The sequence below is a fragment of the Colletotrichum orchidophilum genome (genome assembly GCF_001831195.1).
Source record: "Colletotrichum orchidophilum strain IMI 309357 chromosome Unknown Scaffold_101.1, whole genome shotgun sequence".
Taxonomy (NCBI): domain Eukaryota; kingdom Fungi; phylum Ascomycota; class Sordariomycetes; order Glomerellales; family Glomerellaceae; genus Colletotrichum; species Colletotrichum orchidophilum.
In genome coordinates, this window is record NW_019173057.1 from 36,637 (window position 1) to 58,518 (window position 21,882).

At 52.6% G+C, this 21,882-nt stretch overlaps 6 protein-coding genes across 6 annotated transcripts; 3 read left to right on the forward strand and 3 right to left on the reverse strand.

Moving 5' to 3' along the window:
- Window positions 1–2,418: 2,418 nt before the first annotated feature.
- Window positions 2,419–3,743, forward strand: CORC01_10297 (uncharacterized protein; the record flags this gene model as incomplete). The annotated part of the gene is made up of 5 exons (XM_022621925.1): window positions 2,419–2,510; window positions 2,583–2,745; window positions 2,829–2,914; window positions 3,026–3,356; window positions 3,423–3,743. 5 exons carry the CDS (start codon window positions 2,419–2,421, stop codon window positions 3,741–3,743), a joined length of 993 nt encoding a protein of 330 aa, XP_022471532.1.
- Window positions 3,744–6,560: 2,817 nt separating this feature from the next.
- Window positions 6,561–7,303, reverse strand: CORC01_10298 (guanyl-specific ribonuclease N1; the record flags this gene model as incomplete). Its single annotated transcript, XM_022621926.1, has 2 exons — window positions 6,561–6,796; window positions 6,982–7,303. 2 exons carry the CDS (start codon window positions 7,301–7,303, stop codon window positions 6,561–6,563), a joined length of 558 nt encoding a protein of 185 aa, XP_022471533.1.
- Window positions 7,304–8,514: 1,211 nt separating this feature from the next.
- CORC01_10299 (uncharacterized protein) lies at window positions 8,515–9,428 on the forward strand (the record flags this gene model as incomplete). The annotated part of the gene is made up of 2 exons (XM_022621927.1): window positions 8,515–8,869; window positions 8,986–9,428. 2 exons carry the CDS (start codon window positions 8,515–8,517, stop codon window positions 9,426–9,428), a joined length of 798 nt encoding a protein of 265 aa, XP_022471534.1.
- Window positions 9,429–9,673: 245 nt separating this feature from the next.
- Window positions 9,674–15,168, reverse strand: CORC01_10300 (ABC transporter; the record flags this gene model as incomplete). The annotated part of the gene is made up of 14 exons (XM_022621928.1): window positions 9,674–9,890; window positions 9,968–11,069; window positions 11,141–11,205; window positions 11,269–11,319; window positions 11,384–11,455; window positions 11,537–11,660; window positions 11,752–12,105; window positions 12,179–12,341; window positions 12,404–13,149; window positions 13,204–13,437; window positions 13,512–13,791; window positions 13,874–14,097; window positions 14,167–14,713; window positions 14,839–15,168. 14 exons carry the CDS (start codon window positions 15,166–15,168, stop codon window positions 9,674–9,676), a joined length of 4,509 nt encoding a protein of 1,502 aa, XP_022471535.1.
- Window positions 15,169–16,681: 1,513 nt separating this feature from the next.
- CORC01_10301 (uncharacterized protein) lies at window positions 16,682–17,081 on the reverse strand (the record flags this gene model as incomplete). Its single annotated transcript, XM_022621929.1, has 2 exons — window positions 16,682–16,757; window positions 16,816–17,081. The coding sequence occupies 2 exons, from the start codon at window positions 17,079–17,081 to the stop codon at window positions 16,682–16,684; spliced, it is 342 nt and encodes a 113-aa protein (XP_022471536.1).
- Window positions 17,082–20,103: 3,022 nt separating this feature from the next.
- CORC01_10302 (glycosyl hydrolase family 43 protein) lies at window positions 20,104–21,683 on the forward strand (the record flags this gene model as incomplete). Its single annotated transcript, XM_022621930.1, has 5 exons — window positions 20,104–20,196; window positions 20,250–20,293; window positions 20,370–20,757; window positions 20,811–20,975; window positions 21,027–21,683. 5 exons carry the CDS (start codon window positions 20,104–20,106, stop codon window positions 21,681–21,683), a joined length of 1,347 nt encoding a protein of 448 aa, XP_022471537.1.
- Window positions 21,684–21,882: the final 199 nt, after the last annotated feature.

Sequence of the window (21,882 nt, forward strand, 5' to 3'; positions counted from 1 at the left end):
GATCGCGAGAGTGCAAGTAAACCCGACATCAGTCTTCCCTTACCGTTGCCAGACTCATTTATATAAATCGTAGAGAGTTGAGCGACCTTGAACGGCGTATCCCTGCGACGACCCCCACGTCCACAGGAGCTACAGGCTAACTCAACTGGGTAAGGTCACCGAAGCTTGCCCCAGGCAGGCGGCAAAGTGTTTAAGCGGCGCGTCAAATGCCAACAAACATGAAGAAGCTTCACCTTGTTCTACTTGAACCTAGGTGGATTTAAGCTTCACCTCAACCAGGATCATCAGCCACACTACGGTGCATCTTGGTACGTATATGTACTCCGTACCTTAGTGTCATTGGTCTCGGTTTTTGCAAAAAGCAACAACTGCGGCACGATATCCGCGGGTCGACCGTTGCACAGCACCTTGTACAAAATCCAATCGGCCGGACTTTGTTCATTTTAGAAACGATTTTTCATGGAGGGGCTTTAGAGCAACTTGGGAGGTTTAATTCCGGCTTTTAGCCGAAGCCGTGCCCTGCCGGCCTCCCTGGCAGGACACAACCGCGCGGCTGGTCCAGCAAAGGTGATTAAGGTAGCAGGGTAGCCTCGGCTGCCTTGGGACCCACGAAGCTTCTCGGCACCGAAACGGTGGAACATATCCGTATTCAGCACAAAGCTTTGACAATGGCATGGCTTTTTTAAGGTGTTGGTTGGTTCGTGCGCACTCTCAGCTCGGTTTTCTCGTAACAAGGCCACAGAGTCCGAGTCTCGGCAGTGCCATCGATCTCATTTTTGTATCTGTGATATGATCTCCACGGCAGTGAGGACGGTAGTGAGGACGGCAATAAGGTGCCGAGATCCAGAATGCTGATAATAAATCGGTGCTGGTCAAATTCTTACAAAGGCATGGGTAAGCCAGAGGTTTACAGATAATAAGGGGGGAGGCAAGGGGCCGGGACGGAAGAGCCTGGCAGGCGGGGCGGATATGGGTCCGCATTCAACTGCTCTTTCAGGTGTTTATTCCATGGAACGCGCGTATTCGGGAATGCCGTTCATAAGGCAGAGTAACTTGAGTTATGAATAGGTCTTCAGTGCTTATCGACTTGTATTGATATGTGAATACTCGTAGGAGCTTCCCTTTTCAGCGTCTGTACTATCCGTGACGAAACGTAATTGGTGAGCCATGTTGGGGATGCCGTGCATCTTGATTACCGATTATCACCGATTAGGATGTTTTTGATCCCTTGCGCAATGGTCACCAACTCCTCTGACTGCTTCCTGCGGATACCAAATAAAGTACGGCCCGTAAAAGAGGTCCACTACACAAGGTGTGAGTGCAGGCCTGCGGATGTATCCGTACCCGCGGCAGAAGATCGTAGGAACCGCCTCCGCGAGGGAGAAGAAAGCTTAAAAGCCAAGGCTTAAAATGAAAGATATGACTGGCTCTGCCTGCTTGGACGATAGAGATTGGAGAGATTACCAAGCACTCTGTGGCTAACATATCAAGGTCACGAGGGGGAAATAGTCATCACAATAGACAGTTGACCCGTGGAAGTGCCAAAAGTTACGACCGCATCTCCAATCCACTCAGAAAGCGCAATCTCCGCTGCAGTGGCGGAGCCAGTCGTTGTTACCCGCACCATGACCAAGATGCTCACCGCGGTCTCGTCTGCCGCTTAGCCGTACCAGCACGTTTCTTGAGCCTCAACTCCTCCGATGCTGCGTAGACCACGAGCTTGCCAACGTATGGAGCCAGTCAGGTCGTCTGAATAATATTGGAGACTTTAAACCTATACCGCACAGGGAATCTCTGATCCACCGTCCACGAGTTCTCCTTCCACATGGATCTATGGTCAAGCCATGCTAGTCCGTATTAAGCCTCAGACTTAGCACCCTGGACTTCAGATCGTGAAGGCGATTCGTGCAATGTAGCATTCTGAATAATGTAGCAACCCACCCTGAGGACCACATCTCTCGTTCCTTGTGTTCTGCAGCAGCAGCGCGCGGGTAAGCAGACGTGCTCGGTGGGGGTAATGTACTAAGTTAGTATGCAACGGGGAGGGTCGGTCGGTCGGTCGTTGCCGACCTGGCGTATTGCGCAATGCGCAGGTGCTCAACCTCAGAAAATTTTAGAGCTCATGCGGGTTGGGCTGCCGGGGACAGTATACCGGGGACGGTATCTTTGAACAGGCAGAATGATCCAAGTGAATAGACAGCCTGAAGAATTTCTTGTACCAGACGATGTGAAAGATAAATAGATGTTGATTTGTCCCAAGAATCAGAGAGAATTCCTCCTTCTCAGCAAACAAACAGCCTGTTCAAGAGGTATCCACCGGCTTCACTTGTTATTTTACTAGCAAGCTCACTCTTGACAGCCACTCGTTTTCTCCAGTCTCTTCGGACGTAGACAACAATCACTGAATAGCTAGCAACGATGCCTTCCCTCTTGTCTACCGCAGTCGCCGTCCTCGCCGCTTCTCAGGGAGTCCTGGCAGCCTGCACGAACCCATCCGTCCGCAAATCTTGGTTGGTTCAGCCCTCTTCAGTCTCAGCGCCTGCGGCTATCACAAGGAAAATTGGCTTACACGAAACCAACAGGTCCGCCCTGACTGATGATGAAAAGACGTCGTACATCAGCGCCACCCTCTGCTTGATGGATCCTGCTCAGGCTCCGTCCAAGACCGGCTTCGCTAGCTCAAAAACTCGCTGGGAGGAACTTCAAGCCGCCCACGTCTCCCAGGTCGAATTCATTCACTCGGTTGTAAGTCTTCGACGCCATCATGCGCTGTGTAGATGAGCGAGCGATGTGGCAAAGATAATGGCTAATCGTGGGGCTTTATTCAGGGCGCCTTCTTCCCGTGGCACCGTTGGTACATGACCGTCCAAGAGAATCTCCTCCGTAATGAGTGCGGCTATACTGGACGCATGCCGTAAGTGATTCATCCCTGAGCAACTATATTCTCTCTGCACGGTACTTGCACCGGGGTTTATTGCAGTTGCGCTCGCATCGAAGGCGGTCTCGGCCGCTAACGAGAGAATAGGTACTGGGACGAGCAGGCAGAGCAAGCCGCCCTCCCTCTGGAGGACGCCAGCATCCTCAACGGCAGCGCCACGGCCGGCTTTGGCTCCACCGCACTCGACGCGAACGGCTGCGTCACCGACGGGCCCTACACCAAATTGAGACTTACCCTCGACACCGAGCTCAAACGTGTCGACCCCGTGTGCCTGAGCCGCGACTTCAAGCAAGCGCAGTACGACCTGGTCTCCCAGCCGATCATTGATGCCTGCCTGGTCCTGGAGGACTACGTGGACCTCAACAACTGCCTGGGCGGCACCCCTCACACCGGCGGTCACTACGCCATTGGCGGTACTGTAAGCAAATAATTCTATTCAGTGGACGTTTTGGCAACTTGGAAACTAACAAAAACATCCTTCTAGATGGACAACCCGTCTCTCTCGCCCGCCGACCCGCTCTTCTTCCTCCACCACACCAACCTCGACCGTATCTGGTGGCAGTGGCAGGCCCAGAACGAGTCCCGCCTGACCGACATGGGCGGTAACAACGTCGCCGAGGGCTCCTTCTGGACCGGTTACCAGCCCTCGTCCTTGGGCGTCGACGCTTTCTTGCCCTACTTCAACGACAACGGAAACGTCACCACGCTCGACCACGTCTTGTGGATGGCTGGCATGGTTGAGAACATCACCATTGCCGAAGTCATGGATGTCAAGAGCGATGCCATCTGCATCGAGTACCAGTGAGATGTATTTTTTGGCGTCTTTGGAGCGGCATGACCTAGTTTGTGATTTCGAAAGTATTCATTTGTTAGATGGCGGCTCCAAGGGGTGGTAATGTGAGGGCGGCAACAACTTTTCGTTGAGCTCAGCAGTAGGGGGTTTCTTGGCGGATCAGAATCATACAGACTGCGTTGCTTCAAGCGAATATACTGAGACTCATGCCCCATCTTCAAGCCGCTGTTGGTGTAATTGTGGTGAATGGCTGTCATTGAGTTGTGCTTGGATTTGACTAGGTGGAGAGACAAGGAACAGCGTCTTGATACTGTATTGGCGTGTACATCCGCGCGGTTAAAACGCTTGTGTTTCCTTCACGACCAAATTCAAGCACTGACCACACTCGATTACACTGATGAAAGGTCCTGAAATGGACTGAGTAGTTAACATATTAATACATTGACATTTCCCAGGCTATCCACGATTACGCGATTATTCGAATTGTGAGAGTTGCTAGATAAAGTAGAATATAGATGAGAAGATAATGAGGGTTGTTAATCAGGCCTGGCTGACGTGGAGGAATAACTACGTTCCCCGTCGTCTGTCCTTGCTTGAACTCCATGTACGCTTCTGGTGCATCTCACCACTCAAACATGTCGTCCATCAACACCCGATATTTGCTTGCCCTCCACTATCAACTTGCCAATCTCGTCAAGATTCTCACGCGCTGGGCTTGACCCGCACGGACTAGCTTCCATTTTGACCAGTCGCAGGTCGAGTTGGAAAATGCAAGAAATGCAAGAAATGCAAAATGCAAAAAATACAAAATACCAAATGCGAAACTGAGTTTTACTAAATGAATAGTCAACATCGAGTCACAGATACTATTTAATGTCATTACAACCCATCTAGATGCGAACATATACAGAGTCAAAGCCCGTACAGTCAGTCATGGAATTGTAGGGGTCGTTTAAGATCATCTCAGCGTTCGGATTCATCCTGGTTAGAGAGCTTGTCTGCGGGGGCCATATACTCTCCTTGCTTGAACCACTAGATGACGTTTAGCCGTAGGTTTCCCTTCTCATCGACATCTGGCGGAATCGAACCAAAGAGGGAATTGAAATGGTAGCTAGCCAAGACGATAAACGGCTAGTTAGTTCCGTCTAGATGCGCCGCGAGCGTCCGACGACCTCGCTATCAGGCCAAAAGAAGACATAAAGGTAGAATCGAGTCTCACAGGTAGTAATTCCGTGACTTGGGGTGGAGAACCTCCATGTTATCAACGATCCCAAAGCCCCGAATGCCACCACCAGGCGTGTACACGCTACCATTGTAAGCGACCGCCGCCATACCATGGCGAGGCTTATTCATCGACTGGGACTTCTCCCAGCAGTCAGTGCGGGTGTTGTACATCTCCGTCTACCATATTCACAACATACGTTTCCTTTCCCGAATCTATTGTCTCTACGAGTGCCAAGATGCTGTCTGAAAAGTGCCTAGGTTTTCAACAACCAAACAGCACTGCCTGATGTGATCACGGGCCACGGCTCGAGATCGCAATCACGGTTGAACCATGACGATTGGAAGGATTCGAAAGCCCGCGTGGACGGAGTGAAAGCCACGCGCAATGAAGCACTGCCGCAGATTCATTGTCATCCAAACTTCATTGATGGCTTTTCGGGTTCGGATAGTTCTTGGCAACGGATCACTCTGAGAGACCTCATGAACTGCGGTTTCCGCTAGCTTAAGCATCGCAATCTCGATATTTCTTGGCTAGCTCCTACTCAAATCGGTCGTTTAGTTGCCAAATTTGTAAGCATGCCAAGTATGACTCCAGGTTACGTCGCTGAACCCCCTTATGAGAGAGTAAAGACTTTCAGGATATCATCCACCTCAAGCCGCCGCAGAGGGTGTCAATTACGCGAATTTGAGACGGCAGCTTTGGGTTCGTGTCCCCGATCGCACGTGCGGAGACATGACTCTTTGTTTCACGGATCTGGGTAGCCTGCCGGATGTTCCAGCGAAAGAGAGACTTGACCTCGAGGTCGTGATCGAACCAAGGGTGTACCAGACCGAGGACCGTGGCTCTGCAGATTTACAAATCATCATGGAGGCATGAGAAGAACACGTCTATTTCATATCCAAGAAATCTGAATCTACGAGCCTGAATTGGAGAGTGAGCGGCAACGGCGCTGAAGAGAGATTTTGGGCCGGCAACCGCCATCTTGAGATGGAGGGGTCTTGATTGGAAGCAAGAGGGACAGTGTTAGCATCTGGACGATAAGATGAGCGCGACAACGATTAGAGAAAGTGGAACAAAAATTGGGACCAAATGAATCTCATTGTTTGGTGGTTTATTAGCGTATGAGTGAGGCTGCTTAGCTCAAGTCCGAGTCCGAGTGCCTTGACGATCGATTCACTGACATCAAGCGCCAACCCAAAGAGCCAAAGGGTATAGTCAGCCAATCCAATCCAATCCCCAATACTTCAGTAGGCCCATGGCATTGGGACTGAAGAGGAACCCTATGCGCCTCTTTGGTGCGGCAATTCAGTTGATCGGGAGGATTACCGCAGATGGCCAAGCTCTGAACTCAAATATCGACAGTAGCCGAGTATTTGCGCACGTTTCAAAAGAGTTGGTTTGGTTCCCAAATAACATTGAGCGTAGACAGCCTCATTCCTGTTGGTTTTTATCCACGAAACTCTCTCTCATCGGCGACGCTCACTGAGAATGACCAGACCAGAGTCCAGATGCCGGGAGCTGGACGACTCAGGTGCCTCACGGCTGCCTTTACCCCACGCTCGACTTTTTTTTTTTTTTTTTGCGTACCATGTCCGAATCCGATTTTAAGCAGTGAGTGCCAAGAGCGACAGAATAGACACGACGGCACCGATCGACCCAGAGGAGCCCCTGTAGCTCGACGCCGCGGACGCGCCGTTACCGGAAGGCGACGACGACCTCGTCTGGTTGCAGGTGATGAAGCCGTTGCGCGATGATGCGCCGCTGTGGGTCATGGCACCGACATAGACACAGCTGCCCCGGTAAGTCGGGTCGAATACGATACGGTCGGCTCCGGGCGCCCCTGCATAGTGTAGCATTGTCAGCGCAGGGCCGTGCGGCGAGTGAGATGCTTCTTCTCATGTTCGATGACGTGCCAAGAAACGGCGACTTGACACGGGATTGTGCCAAGATAGCGGTTCATGGGTGATGAGATGTTTGGGTGTGGGGGAAAAAAAGGAGTTTCGGGAGATTCAATGCGAGACTTACGTCCAGTATAGTTTCCAGAGGTGATGATGGGGAACTCTTGGTAGGGGCCCGAGGTGGCAAAGACGAGGTTCTCGCGGTTGTTGAAGCGGTGGGGGTACTGGCTGGTGCCGATCTGCTGGTTGGCGGCGTAGAGGCGGCAGCCCTCGGCGGCGGCGTCGTCGATCTGCTTCTTGGAGTACCTGTTGTCGCCGCAGGTTACGGTGCCGACGTCGGTGGTGCCCTGGCGCTTCTCGAGGGCCTGATCGGGGCTGGCGATGGGGTTCGCGGTGGCGGCGGAGACTGCGCAGAGGGCGAGAGTGAGGGCAGATTTGATGGAGACCATTTTGAATGTCGTTATATATGGTGGTATGAGAGGTGGTTTGGGTTGAGACTGGTTTTGAACTGTCTTTCAACGCTGGGTTGTTGGTGTATTGCGCCCTGGGTTGTTGAGACGAGAGGAGAGTAAGACGGTTGTAAGGCGTGTGGTTACGAAGCAACAGTGTATGAGAAAAGGGCCAGCCCGTGATTATAATATGGTAGTTGAGTTTGGTTTGCCCAGTCACTGAAGGAAACAAGGCGAGTTGGGAGAGGACAACAAAGCTGCCGAGAACTTGGCCGGCACGAGGGTCCCGTGTGCCAAGTGCGGAAAACGTAAATTGAAATCCATCTCATTCAGCTCACAACGTTTCTGGCTGGGGCCAAGCTAGGCGGTTTCCAAACGCTCCAAACGCTCCAAACGCTTCCAAACAGCCCAAAACTCTATTTTTTTTTCCAGGCGAGCCAGGTGCGGAGCAACTCCGGCAGAAAGGAAAGGGTGAAAAGTCACGTGCATGGAGGTTGGCACCAATCAAAGCTTGACAAAAAACATAAGCTTAATCTCACGCCTGATTCTGAGAGGCCGCCGTCTCCGCACTTTTGCTGTTGATTGGCTAGCTGACGGGAGCTCTGTGCAGCGCCAGGTTCTGGGCCGGAGGGCGGGAGGAGCCGACCAGCCGAGACGAGATGCAGGCAGGTAGGTCCAATGGGAATAAATGCACATAACAAATATTTCAGCTGGGAGTGCCACACGCAAATGAACATGTAATCACAACTCAGGCTCAGCCACATGCTTCGGGAGGGACTGCATGGCTTGCGTGTCTCTCCGTATCCTCGGCCGCCGTGCCTTCCGTGGCTATCCGGCCGGCTCCTGCCCTCTTCCCCTCGCTTCCTGGTCTCCGTGCACGGTGCAAAGTAAGGTAGTCGCCGAGAGTGGGGCTAATCAATGTCGACACGGCGTCGCTTTGCTACAGGTGGTTGCGGTACGTACCGTGTCTGCACGCTGACGACGTTACCTTAGTGAAGCTGCGTCGCCTCCACGTGGGCCGAGATTGGCCTCTTCCAGGCTTCCCACCTGCCCCGTGCGACATCGTCGCCATAAAACGGCCATCGACACTAGCACCACCTCCGCCACGCCTTCTGCCACCCTGTCACCATCGCAACCCCTTCTCTTCCTCCGATTATTCCAGGAAACGCTTTCCCTCTACTCCGGCTATTTATTTTACCCAGTTAATCAAAATGAGCGTCAACAGTGCCATCGCGGCGTTGCCCGCCTACCAGTCCCTTGATGCCTTTGTCAAGACCGGCACAAACGACAAAAAGAGACTGAATGACACCGTCGACGAGTTCAAGGACCTGGCCAAGAAGTCCGAGTCAGAGATTGAGGATTTCCTCTGGGACACATACAATGCCATCTTCGCCGTGGCCAAGCAGACCCCACCAGAGAAGCAGACCCCGCTCGTCGACTTCCTACAACGCCTGCGCGAGACCACCGTCACGGCTTCGGACGGCCAACCCCTGAAGCTGAGCAACCAGGTCGTGTGGAAGGATCTTCCCACTTTTGGATGGGTTGCCCGCGATCTGTGGAATTTTGGTAAGTAAACACGCTATGTCGCGCGGGAGAGGAAGAAAGTCACAATCACATTTACGCGGAGGATGACTGGCACCAATGTTGCATGAAGAACAAAACCCTCCCACTGACGCATCCAGACGCCTTTGACACATCCGCATCCGAGGAGGAAAAGGCCAGCTGGATCAACCTCTCCGCCTTTGCCGCCCAATTGACATCCCGCGCCGACCTCACCAACTCCCATGACCCTCTTGACTTCTCCCTCTTTGGCCTCTGGGCCCTGCGTACGGCCTTTGAAGAGGAGCAACCCGGCGACGGCGACAGCGCCGTCGCTGTCAGCATAGCTTACCAGTGGATCGACTACTCCGGCGACGCGCTCCGGGAGCTGAGCTCGAAGAACCGCGACTATGAGGGCAAGTCGGGCAAGGCCGGGGCTAAGTTTGGTGATCGGGAGTGGAAGGGCTTGAACGAGGAGAGGTGGAGCGCCTGGACCGGCGCCTTTGAGTCGGCGGCGCCTCAGATTTCTGATGCCAAGGTAAAGGGTCTCGCTGCGAAGGCTGCGGAAAAGATGAAGAGCAGGTGAGAGGGCGGGGGGTGCTTCTCCTTGGATATGACGTGGAACGAAGCGAGACGAAGATGATGAAATAATACCCGAAAAGAAGTATTCATATTTTAGTTATTAGAGCCCGGTTTCTCTAAGAGCATTGGTTTTCTCTAAGGCGTTACTGCCGGCTTGTGTCCATTTCTTTTGATTTCTTGGCGGTCGGATGGAATGGAAAGTTCTTAAGAGCAGTCCAGTCGTCTGGCTGCGACGGTGACGACGTTCGCTCAACCTTCTTGAATCTTCCACATGGCGGCAAACGCGCCGCCGTTCTCGAGCAGTTTCTTAGGGCTATCAAACTCGACGACTCTCCCGTCCTGGAGTGTCACAATCTTGTCAAAGTCTACGACGGCCCGTAGCCGATGGGCAATGACGATGATGGTCCAGCCTCGGAACTCGCTAGCGATGAGGTCTTGCACAAGCTGTTCCGTGGCTTGGTCCAGACTTTGGGGAAACCATTTTAGCTTTCTTGTCGTTCCCGGAAGACGTTTAGAGAGGGAGAGAAAGGAAGAAAAACTGACCTGCTTGTCGCCTCATCGAGCAGCAAGACGCGGCTGTCCCTCAAGATGGCCCTCGCCATGCAGAACAGCTGCTTCTGCCCCGCACTCAGCCAGTCCGTGTTCAGATCCGCCTTGAGACCGCCTTTATCCTCAAAGAGAGCCTTGAGCCCCGTCTTTTCCAGGGCGTCCCAGATACCGACATCATCATCATCACCTCGGGCCATGAACGGGTCCAAGTTCCGACGAACCGTTCCGGGAAGGAAGAGAGGGTCCTGTGGCAGCGCGACGAGCGATTCGCGGAGCTGGGTGACGGGCACGCTGCGGATGTCGACGCCATCCACCTCGATTGCGCCGGCGGAGGGATCGTGCAGACGCAGGAGGAGCGCGAGGAGCGTGGACTTGCCGCTGCCCGTCCGCCCGCAAATGGCCACCTTCTCGCCGGGCTCAATGGAGATGTTGACGCCGCTCAGGACCTGGTGATCGTCGTACGCCGCCGAGACGTTGCGGATAGCGATCCGCCCCCCCAAAGGCCACCCCGGCCCTGCCTCCTTCGCGGCGGGATTTCCGCCGTCACCAGTCCCCTCCTCGGACGGCGTCTCCGCCTCAAACTCCCTGATCCGCGCCACGGCGCCGAGGCTCGTCTCCAGCTGCGCCCAGTAATTCAACAACTGCGTCAGGAGCTGCCCAAACGTCATGACGCTCACGAGCGCGACACCGAGAAGCCCCGCGTCGACGGTGTTGCGCAGCGCGACGGCGGAGGCGACGAGGAGCACGGCCAAGGCGGCGACGACGAGGTTCAAGACGAGGAGAAGCCATTTTTGCAGGCTGCCCATGGCGTAAAAGGCGCGCTGGGAGAGGTCGAGGTGGCGCAGGTTCTGGTGGCGGACACGGGCGGTCCAGGGGTCCCCGAGGGCGCGGATGGTGGCTAGGCCGGCGGCGGAGGCGATGAAGTGGGAGAAGAGTGGGGATTTGGTCTCGAGGTCGAGGAGGCGGATCTGGCGCGAGGTTTGGAGGTAGGTTCGTTGGAGGAGGTGGAGGGTGAGGGCGAGGAAGGGGATGGAGAGGGAGAGGTATGGGGTTGCCAGGGTTGTTAGGGTTATGTCTGCTATGGCGAGGGTGAGGTCTGCGGTTTCCAGGGGTTTAGTCTTTCGTGAGTTTGATGGGAAGGTTGGGTGCTTGGGGGAAGGTTCTTACTGTCAAAGGTCAGCATGAAGGCGAGTGGGAGCGGGAGGTCGACGAGGTTCATGTCCTGGCTGAATCTGATAGGAATCATGTAACATTAGTTGAGGATCTAGAGGGTTCTTTCGAGGGGGGGAACTTACCGGTTGATGATGATGCCTGTATCAGTCTTGACGAAGAAAGACAAGGGTGCGCTGGGAACAGGTGAGTTCAAATGTTTTGTCAAATCGTCAAAGCAAGATTGTAGAAGACACTCACGCGAGCGCGGCTTTGAGAACACTAAAGTGAAGTCCCTTGGCTGAGTGAGGGACGATGACGACGAGGAAGTAGCTGGAACGCGTAAAGTCAGTTGGTGAGTAGACCGGCTCTGTCTTGGTCTATGAGAGACGGGGGATTCAGACGAGGACTTACTATGTCTCCATGGCGACGGCCAGCTCCGTCAAGATGCCCCAGAGGATGTAGACGCCCACCCACATTCCTAGATTCTCCTGTCCGCCGTCCTCGTTGGCTGCGACCCAAAACTTGACCCAGAGGCCTGTGATTTGGTCAGTACGGATAGAAGTGGCATCCGATATTGGACTCGCAATAGAGTTGCACAGGAGGTTGAAGGGGTTCGAGGATCTTACGTTGCATAATTCTGCAAATTGTCTGGAAGATTACCATGGAAATGAATAACCCAAAGGATGTGATTCCCATAGACTTGATGTAATACAAGAGGGAACTCGTATTGGCGGCGCCGCGGCTTTTGGTCTTGGGCAAGTCGTCGGGCTTCAGTACAGCCACAGCCTTGGCCTTTTTGTCGACGATCTCCTGTGTTTCTTCTGCTTCTGTCACGGACACGCTCTCGTCGCTCTGCTGGGTGACTTTTAGAGTACTGACATAACCCCCGGTCTTGCAGAGGTCTTTGTACAAGCCCGTTTCTGAAATGGTTCCGTCGCTGCCGAGGGAGATGATGTTGTCTGCCGAACGAAGCCATTGGGCTGTCATCATGTCATCAATGGTGCTCGACAGAAAGGAAGAAGTGAGGGGAGGGGAGCAGAGCAGTCCTCTTACCATTATGCGTCGCAAAGATTATGGCCCTCCCTCGTCCACGCAACAATCCCTCGCCCCCAAAGAGCGCATTGAAGCATTTTGAGGCCGTCTTGGAGTCGAGGCCTTTCAAGTTGTCGTCCATGATGATGATTTGCTTTCCGCTGTAGACGGCCCTGGCAAGCGCCTATCAAAAGCTGTCAGTACCCAAGTTGCATACTCATGAAGCCTTGAACGGAGAGAACTTACAATACGGTGCTTCTGTCCGCCGCTGAGAGCTGAACCTGAACTCCCGACCACGGTTTCGTCACCTTGCGGGAGGAGATCGAGATCCTCTTCTAGCTGACAGGCCCGGATGACCTTGTTGTAAAAGTCTGTTTCGTCGTGTGTGGCGACGCTGCCGCCAGTGATATTTTCCTTGACGCTCTGGTTTAGGATCCACGGGTCCTGGTCGCAGTATGCCACGTCCGTTGAGATTGTGTATTCTACGGACCCCGAGATGCGGTACGTCTCCCCGACGAGGGACTTGAGGAGGGTGGATTTCCCGGAGCCGACGGGTCCGACGAGGATCGTGAGGCTCGCTGGCGGGATCTCGAGGTCTAGAGACTTGAGAATCGCCTGGTCTGTGTGCCACCCAAAGGATCCGTTGGAGACCTTGATCAGAGGTTGGAGCTGGCTGTCAGTCTGTGACGGTCCGTTAGTTCCATTACTGCTCCCGTTCTCAACCGGGTCGAGAGGCGTCTTGGACTTGACGAGGCGGTAGTCTTCTCGCTTCTCCTTTGTGAGGTACTCCTGGATCCTGTCGAGGCAACCAATGGCCGCTCCGAGGTTGTTTGGGATCATGACGAGCTCGGAGACGGGACTGATTAGGATGCCGAGAAGACTGAGGGACGTGAAGGCCTGAACCGCGTTCAGCGGGTTTCCGCCGGCTACTTTCGAGATGATGGCGAAGGCTGCGAAGGTAATGGAGGGAGTCATGATTGATGGAAATTGTCCTAGGCAGTGTTAACCATGGCGTCATGAGGGGGGGCATGGCTTGTCTGACTTACCGATGAGTACGTTGAGGATCTGCACCCGTCTAAACTTTTTAGACTCGTCGAGCTCAAAGTCCCGAAGACCTTGAATCTGGTCTTGGACTGTATTGGTCAAGCCGCTCATTTTGACACCCTTTACGGAGCCAATAATTTCCGTGGTGATGCCGACCCGTTTCTGGATTGCCTGCATCCACCGGCGCTGGCGTGGTGGAATCAACTGGCCCGTTCTGATACCGGCAGATACGCTGACTGCACGTCCACTTAATTAGACAAAATAAAATCATCCAAGATACACAAAAAATGGTAGGAGAGCGTTGACTCACGAAGCGCAATGATGATGGGAGCAACGCTCACGGCCCCGAGCTGCTCGCTCATGATCCACATGGCGAACCCGAGCTGTATGAGGTTGGGGACGATGGCGACGCAAAATTGAGCCGCCACGGTGATGCGCTCGACCTCGGTGCTCATCAGCGCGACCGCCGCCTGGGAGTTATCCGTCTCTGCGCGGAGGGTGAGCATGTTTTGGTAGATTTTGGCGATTAGGGCGCCGCGGATGCGCGTGATGAGGCGGTGGGTGAGCTGGCCGGACCACCTGGTGGAGATCTGCGTGAATGGAATGAAGTGGTCAGCCGAGGGTTTTGCAGCTTTCTATACCACCGTATCGCTACGGTGAACATGAACGTACAGCTAGTCCGAGATATGTGAGGGCAAAGGCACCGACGAGGGCGTGGCCGTAGCTGACGGGCTTGTCGTTGTGGTTCTGCATGTACTCGATGGTGGTCTGGACGAGGAGGGGTTGTGCCAGACCAAAGGCCACCATGCCGACGCGCGGGATGTGGATGAACAAGAGCTCGGCATGGAAGGCCTTGAGAACCGCTACGACAAGGGCGTGGTTTTCCTCCTGGTGGACTGGAACCAATACTCTCAGTCAGCAAAGGGCATTTGAGCAAGGGAAAAAAAAGGGGGATGGTTGCAAACCATTCTTCCATGCCAATGAGAGCCGCTCCAGCACCACTTCGCCGTCGAGGGCTTCGTCCAGAGGATCGAGATCCTCCGCAACGAGATCCTTCTTCCATCCCAGCCGTAGCAGTGGGTTGATCCACGTCGCGAAGCTCTTGCCAAAGATGCCTGCTGTTTCCTCCCGAGAGACACGGCGAGCTGGGATGGCGATGATGGTGGGCTTTGACGCAGACTCGGCTAGGAGTAGCAACACCTTAAGGGCTACCTGAACTGTCAATAGCATAGCGATCATTCCCTCGTTGTTGATCTGCGATGACAGAAGCCAAGCCGTCCTAACGCGAGCTACGTCGAGGAATACAGTGACCAGAAGAAAGAGTTGGAGGAGCGCAGATGGAGCCAAGGATCTGCTGTGCTCTCGCTCTGATATCAATATAAAGAGGACACTCGTCGCAACCGATAGGATCCAGGAAGCAAGACTGATGCCAAAGTGACTCTGACCATATCTGTCAGGGGCAATGGTAATCAGTGCCATGATCTGAAATACCGCGAGGACCTGCCATAGGATCTGCATGCGTGCATTAGCCTTGCCAACTCTGTCAACACAAATCTATCTGAACTTTCCTGCTTGAGCGTAAGAAGGGCCGAGCCTTGGTCGGTCCACGGGCCGCCCTGTCTTCCGACATATCTGACGATGCCAGAGGTGAGGGCAACCGCGATAGGTACGATGGAAATGGTGATGGGTGCGAACAAGAGCAGTAGAAAGCTCAACGCGACGAGGCTGATCAGGTTGGCTACTGGGCGAAGGGAACCGTGGGAGACGACTGCTCTAGTCTGGAGCTGCCGACGACGATGGAGTCCCCATATCAAGGCGATCGAGCAAGGAATTATGGAGGAGGTGATTTCCTCGACACGAGTATTGGGATCTAAGCCTTGATGACATAGCGCGTAGGCCCACGTTGAGTAGCTGGAACAGGCGAATGCGTCCATGGCGACGGCCTGTTGATTATTTTCAGAAGTCATGGTTGTGGTAGATGGTGAGAGTGATAGAGATGCCACGAGAGGCTAGGGTGCGACCCGGTCGTCGTCCGTCGAGGATTCTTATGAAGCCCTCAGCCGGAATCAGCGTTAACGCTTCCTTGATGCGCCAATTTCTTCAAATTGTAGGAGTGACGCGCCCAGGAAGTGAGCACCGCGATACCGCGACGGCCAAAAGTCCCCTTTCAGCGAAGGATTCGCACCAGGGCGGTTTTGAAAAATCCAAGACCGGGACCCCTTACACCTTCAACGCCTTGGCAATCGGGAACAGCCGGTATTAACGCTCTCAAGTGTTCCGTCCCAGCGCTGTAGGTTGACGGTCGACCTGCCCGAAGGAGACTAATCGGTGCCCGGTACAGCGATCCTCCACCGAAAAGATTTCCTCGTCAGCAGACATCGACTTCGGGAAGACACGGGCTCTAGGATTGCGTCAAGCGTGCGCGTGGTCAACTTGATGGGATTGCTTCCTGGTAAGAGGATCGCAATGCTCGTGGCTCTGAGATGAGTTTGATCACGTCTTGAATTGGTATTTTTCACCCCTTTGCCATGGACGAATGTGTTGAAAACATGAGGAGCCTGGTTTTCCAGGGTAAGCAACCCCTGGCTGCTTGTTGCTGTGCCGCAACCGTACGCCACAGAAAATCTAAGCGACATCCGCCGACCTAAGAGGTCTCCGATTTTGAAATCCTGAGTTTCCTTTTAACTTGCAACGTCGAGTTCCCATGGAGTATTTCGAGAGTGTCAGATGGCGACAAGCATAAAGTAAGCCTCAGACGTTGCGCACTCAATGGCCTTGTTCTAATCGTCTCAGTAGCCTTGGGTGTGGACAGGGCCGCCGTATACAGGATCAATGTACAAGAGGTATAGGCCAGGGGCCAAAATTAAACAGTTTGAATGCTTAAGGGGATACAGCGATCATAGATCAAGTTGGACTAGCGGAGAGAAAATGGTTCCCAGTATTGAGATGGTACATGTATTCCGCAAGTACGTGTCAAGTTATGGCTAGTCGCTTCCAACACAAGCTCAAATAAACCATACTGACGATCTTGCTCATCGAGTGAGTTGGCGGAAAAGTGCCGCGTCAAGAATTTACCTCACATGTCACTTGGGTGTAAAGTGTCTTGTGTTTTTTTCTTCCATAAACGAAGTCTTTAGTAGTCTCACCACCGGTCAATCTGTAGTTAACACCCCATTGGCATGAATCCCCTCCGAATTGGCGCCTACATGTCATACATCTTAGGTCAAAAGAATACCCCGCTGAATACCTTTCAAGATTATCACAGGCAGAGGAGTGAAAATTCATAGTGGAAACATCCGATTCGTCGTTCAGAACACACATCATTGATGCGGGAGCAGATTCTACTCGACCTAGTATACAGTTTCTCTCGTCTAATCATAATACGTTACGCTGTAATCGCTCTCCTTACAGCTAAACCAACTATCAAAGCTGCCAAACCGCTTTACGCCAAGACAAGACCGATAAGCATTGCAATGTTGCTTATTTCGGCTTAGCAGGTGCAGTGCCGGAACCAGCACCTGCACAACTGATGTAACCTGCTACGGCCTTGGAAGTGCTAGTGGAGTTGTCAGTAAAAGCCATTGACAATTTGATTGTCTTTCTCAAGAACTTACCAATCCATGATACACCCCTTGTCCTTCCCGTTGCCCTTGTCTCCCCTGATTCCCAGACCCAGTTCTTCCCTTCTCGCGACGCTCTTGCCACCGCCACAGGCGTCAATGCATTTGACATGCTCCGCTGCAGTTGACGTCTCACAAGTCGCAATGGCACCTCCATCTTTCTTGCCTCCCTTGTCACCAGCGGCTTGCAGGTCAGCTGGCGCCGGTGCGGCGATGACAAGCGAGGCAGCCAGAAGAGTAAATACGGTGGAGAAACGCATTTTGCAAGTTGATTATAGTGTTGACAGATGTGAATGGGAGGAGACGAAGGGAAGTGTCGCCTGATAATGAAGAAATTTTGTGAATGTGCTGAATGCCAGTAGTCTGAAGTACCAAGTTATTGGTGCTGATTGTGGTCGATTGAGATGTGTGTAAAGTTCAGCGTAGCTGCTTAATGATGTGCTGCAGTTTTGATTTGGGAGTTTGCTTTTGGGTGATTGTGGATGTTATAGAAATGTGTAATGATAGAGACGAAGCAAGTCGTTGAAGGGGATTTACACCGGCATTATAAAGACTTTTGTGATCACAAAACCCCCTCTCCGGTGTCTCTCGGGTTCTGCGAATACGATCGCATCCTACCATGACACGATGGAGCTTACCTCATAGCTCAATTAACACCCAACGGCCCACTCCGACTTGGAGTTTATTTCGATCAGTCCCTGGAACGTCAGTGGATGACGTCCGTTCATGCTCTCGCTCTCGGCTTCCGTATTGAGCCGTGGGGCAGAGACTTTAAGGGCTCGCAGGCCGTCATGTATTTATTACAAAAGCAGGGATATTCTTGACGCCGACAACATTGGACGACTGAAGTATCCGAATACGCAAGGGGACAGCCGCAAGGCCGGAAAAGAACCTATCTTATTGGTGGCATCCAGCGAGTTGGGGATAAATGACGTGTCCGTGTGTCCAACTTCGGATGAGAAGCCGAATAGTCGATATGTAAACTAGGATGATACTGTCAGGATTCTGGCATTCAGTCCCGGGTACCGCCCCGTTGGAAACCTCGGAGAAAATCACAAGCCTCGGAACCAACACGTGAAGGCTGTCGCCGTGAACTCTGAATTGCATCATTCTGGTTCGGCTGTCAGTTGAAAAGGTCTCGGTATTTGGAAGATTCGAGCATCATCGAGTCAGGAGATGAGATTGAGTTGCTGATTGGTGCTTGTGTGCCCTCTTACCCCTGACAAGTTGCCAGGAGGGCGGCTTCTCTGATCGGTCAGTCCAGAGCTTCATCATCTTGAATGGGATAGAACCTCGTCATCGTCCATCTAGACTCCCGGTTATCTGGAAACGTCGTCATAGTTCTGTGAGCGACTGTTCGGATGGCCAGCCCAGTCCAGACTCGAAAGCCCCTGCGTGCCGAGGAACGACCCAATTAAGAAGCCACCTCGTCGACCCGTTGCAACCTCGCTCGGAATGAACGATAGAGTTACTAAATTCAAAGATTGGTGGAGTCAACGGACATTCGGGGACGATCAACATGCGTCACGGCCTTAATAGTGCGCTGGTCGCTTAACATTTGCGATCCCCTCTCGGTTCATGCAGGCACGAACTTGATGCCCTTTAGCAGCTTTTAGCTTTGAGAGTTTTCTGGCCGCAAGAAAGAGGGATCGGAAAATTTCCCCGCCCTCGGTGAGGAGAAGCTTTGGTGATGGAGTGACGCATGCTACGCCCGCAATTACCCTCATGCCGGCGGAGTTTATTGAAACCGCGCACGGGGGGTACTGACGAAGCCCTCACCAATAGCTCGACTCCGGATTCATGTGCATCCTTAGAGATTCCAGTGCATGTCTGCTCCGGGTCCATCGATATTCATCTGTCTAATTTCAAGCACATGTCTCACTGCAAGCGATGCTTTCACCCCGATCGCCGAAGTCTTTCGTACGTTGAATCAAGCTTCGTGTTCTCCATATCTCTCGAGCGCTCCCTTACTGATCCCGCTTTATACATGTACGTACTCGAGCAAGGAAAATATCCTTATAACATCGTAATTCAGAGAGACATTGAAGACCACAGCAGTTACCAGCGAGACTCATGATCTGATTAGCCCAAAAATCTGGTTATGATCAGTGGTGAACAGAAAATAAGTAAAGCCTCCGATTACTGAAGATTAATACATCTTAACTCATTTTCATATCACTAGGTGTTCTGACAGTCATCTAGGACATCAACAAAATGCAGTTTGTCGAAGTCGTTTGAAAACGGCTACTCGGCTTTAGTCGTTTAGAGGCCACGGGATAAGCAAATGCGCTGGGCTCTGAGTTTGACCTCTAGCCAATCTGCATGCCATAAAGTTCAGCTGGTGCACATTTAGCCTCGCCAATCTTCCTAGTCTCAACACCCTGCACTCGCAGTAATAGTCTGGTAGCTGACGTAAAGGACTGCAACTAAGGGAACTAAAATGAAGGCGGCGAACTGTAAACATATCCGCAGCCTCAAAGTATATGCGCCCGATGTTCAGTGACCTGGTTCCTGAAGGCACCTCAATGCATGCAGATGATTCGTAATTCGCTGGCTTTGTAATATGAGATACTCCCATGTCGATGCTTATGTAAACAATGAACGGGAATTGTTCCAATTCAGGACATTGATTACCGTCCCATTATCAAAAATTGGACAACAGTGTAGTGAGAAAGCTAAGGAATATTCGCTGCGCATTCCGAGATTGCCCTCCCGGTGGTAGCCTGGTGGCAGGTGATTTCCCCAACTCATCCCCTCCTTCGACAACTCGATGCGTGCGAAGTCGAGTTTACTTGGCATCCGACTATTAAATGCAAGGCGACTGACTGCAAGATGACACGGACTGAATCAGCAGGTTTTCCCGCATTTGATGCGGGGCTGTGGAGGTTGCTTTTGAACATCACCGTTATAGTGTGATAAAGAAGCTGGGGAAACAACGCAATCCTCGGCTCCGACACCCCCACAGTGGTGTTTTCGTCGGAAGACTAACCGAATTCAACCTGTCGAATGCTACGCTGCATGGCTTGGACATTTTGCTCTTTCGCTTTACACTGACCCGAACCATTGATTCTATAGGCGCAACAACCAGAGGATTCTGTATGGCTGCGCAACTACGTAATAAGTCCTGACATGTAAGTTGCCAAGACATTGGCATTGGACATTGAGGATGTATACAAATGTCGCAAGTGCCACGCAGTCCGAGTATGCTGCTTGAGCAAATTGAAGTTCGAAAACCGAGCCTCCATACTTCGTCAAGCAGTCATTTTGAGACCAATAGTAGCCATGCGTGCCTCACCACTTGCTCTGGCTGCTGCCCTGACCGTGGGCGGTGTAAAGGCTGCCCTCAGTGTCGTTCCAGGGGCAACATGGACTGCCGTAAGTGGATCCTAGTTGATTGAAGAAGCTTATTCTGACTCGCCTATCCACAGACAAATACTGGAGAGCACGTCCAAGCTCATGGCGCAGGTATCATGTTAGTTAAACTTAGTCCTCCCGCTTGCTAAATTGGGATTACGGCTCAAGTGTATGAGACAGCTAACGTTGATTAGCGAGGAAGATGGTGTCTACTACATGATTGGCGAGGAGAAGACAGATGGTGCTTCATTCCAAGCAGTCAACTGCTACTCGTCCACCAACTTGGTTGAGTGGAGCTTTCAGGGACGCCTCTTGACTCGAACCGAGGAGGCTGGTGATCTCGGCCCCAATCGCATCATTGAGCGACCCAAAGTCACCAAGAACGATGCGACTGGAAAGTACGTCTTGCATCTCCACATCGATTCGTCCGACTACAAGGATGCCAAAGTCGGCGTCGCAACAGGCGACAGCGTCTGTGGTCAGTATGAGTACATTCGAAGCTTCCGCCCGTTCGATTTCCAGAGCCGCGATATTGGCATCTTCAAGGATGATGATGGCAGCGCGTACCTGTTGAGCGAGGATGTAAGTCTGAAGACCCTTTTCCCATTCCAATAATTCAACTAATCACAAAACAGCGCGAGTATGGAACCCGCATCATCAAACTCACGGATGACTACCTCGATGTTGCCGAGGTAACTTTTGGTTGGGAGTACTTCGCCGAGTCTCCCGCGCTTGTCAAGCGTGACGGCACATACTTCATTTTCGGCTCGCACCTCACAGGCTGGAACCCCAATGACAACGTAAGACCGAGCCCGTCAAACTTTCGATGAGACTTGCTCACACCCTCATAGGTCTATAGCTACGCCACGTCTCTCTCTGGACCTTGGTCCAACTGGACGGAATTCGCACCCGTCGGCTCCAAGACTTACAACAGCCAAGTCAGCTTCGTGCTTCCCCTTGGCACGGACAAGGCCATCTACATGGGCGATAGGTGGCACTCGACAAACCTTGCTGCCAGCACCTACATCTGGTTGCCTCTTCAGTTTGATGGTACAACTGTGACTCTCAACTGGCACGATTCCTGGAACCTTGATACAGCCGCAGGCACCTGGTCTGAGAGTACAATCACAAACGAGATCGAGGGCGAGACTGGCGCACTCTCCAACGGTGCCCGCGTCGTCGAATGTTCGGAGTGTAGTGGCTCTGCGGCTGCCGGATATCTGGGCGGGGACGAAGATGGTACTGCTACTTTCAACTTCACTGTGGCTGAGGCTGAGCGGGTCACCCTCATTGTCAACCATAAGAACGGTGATACTGCCTCGCGCCATGCCGCAGTGTCTGTCAACGACGAAGATCAATCAGCCGCTTTCCTCGCGACGTCTCATCTTTCCACCACCGGAAGCAGCGCTATTCACGTCAACCTCCAGCAGGGTGAAAACTTGATCACATTTTCGAAATCAGAGGGATGGGGCCCGGATATTGACCAACTCGTTGTGCCTAGTGTCTAGTATAATTACTTGAATGCATAAAGTACCTATGTACCAGTCAGCGATGCTGATCCTGAGCACTATAGAATGCCCAGACATCCTGAGATCTTCGCAGTTGTAAATGAAAGAACACTAGAACCCTTTCTTAAAATTTTCATTTTGCCTTGAAAGTCCATATGTGGTTCGCGATACTGGCAATCTTTTGCAGCGCTTGGGAGTG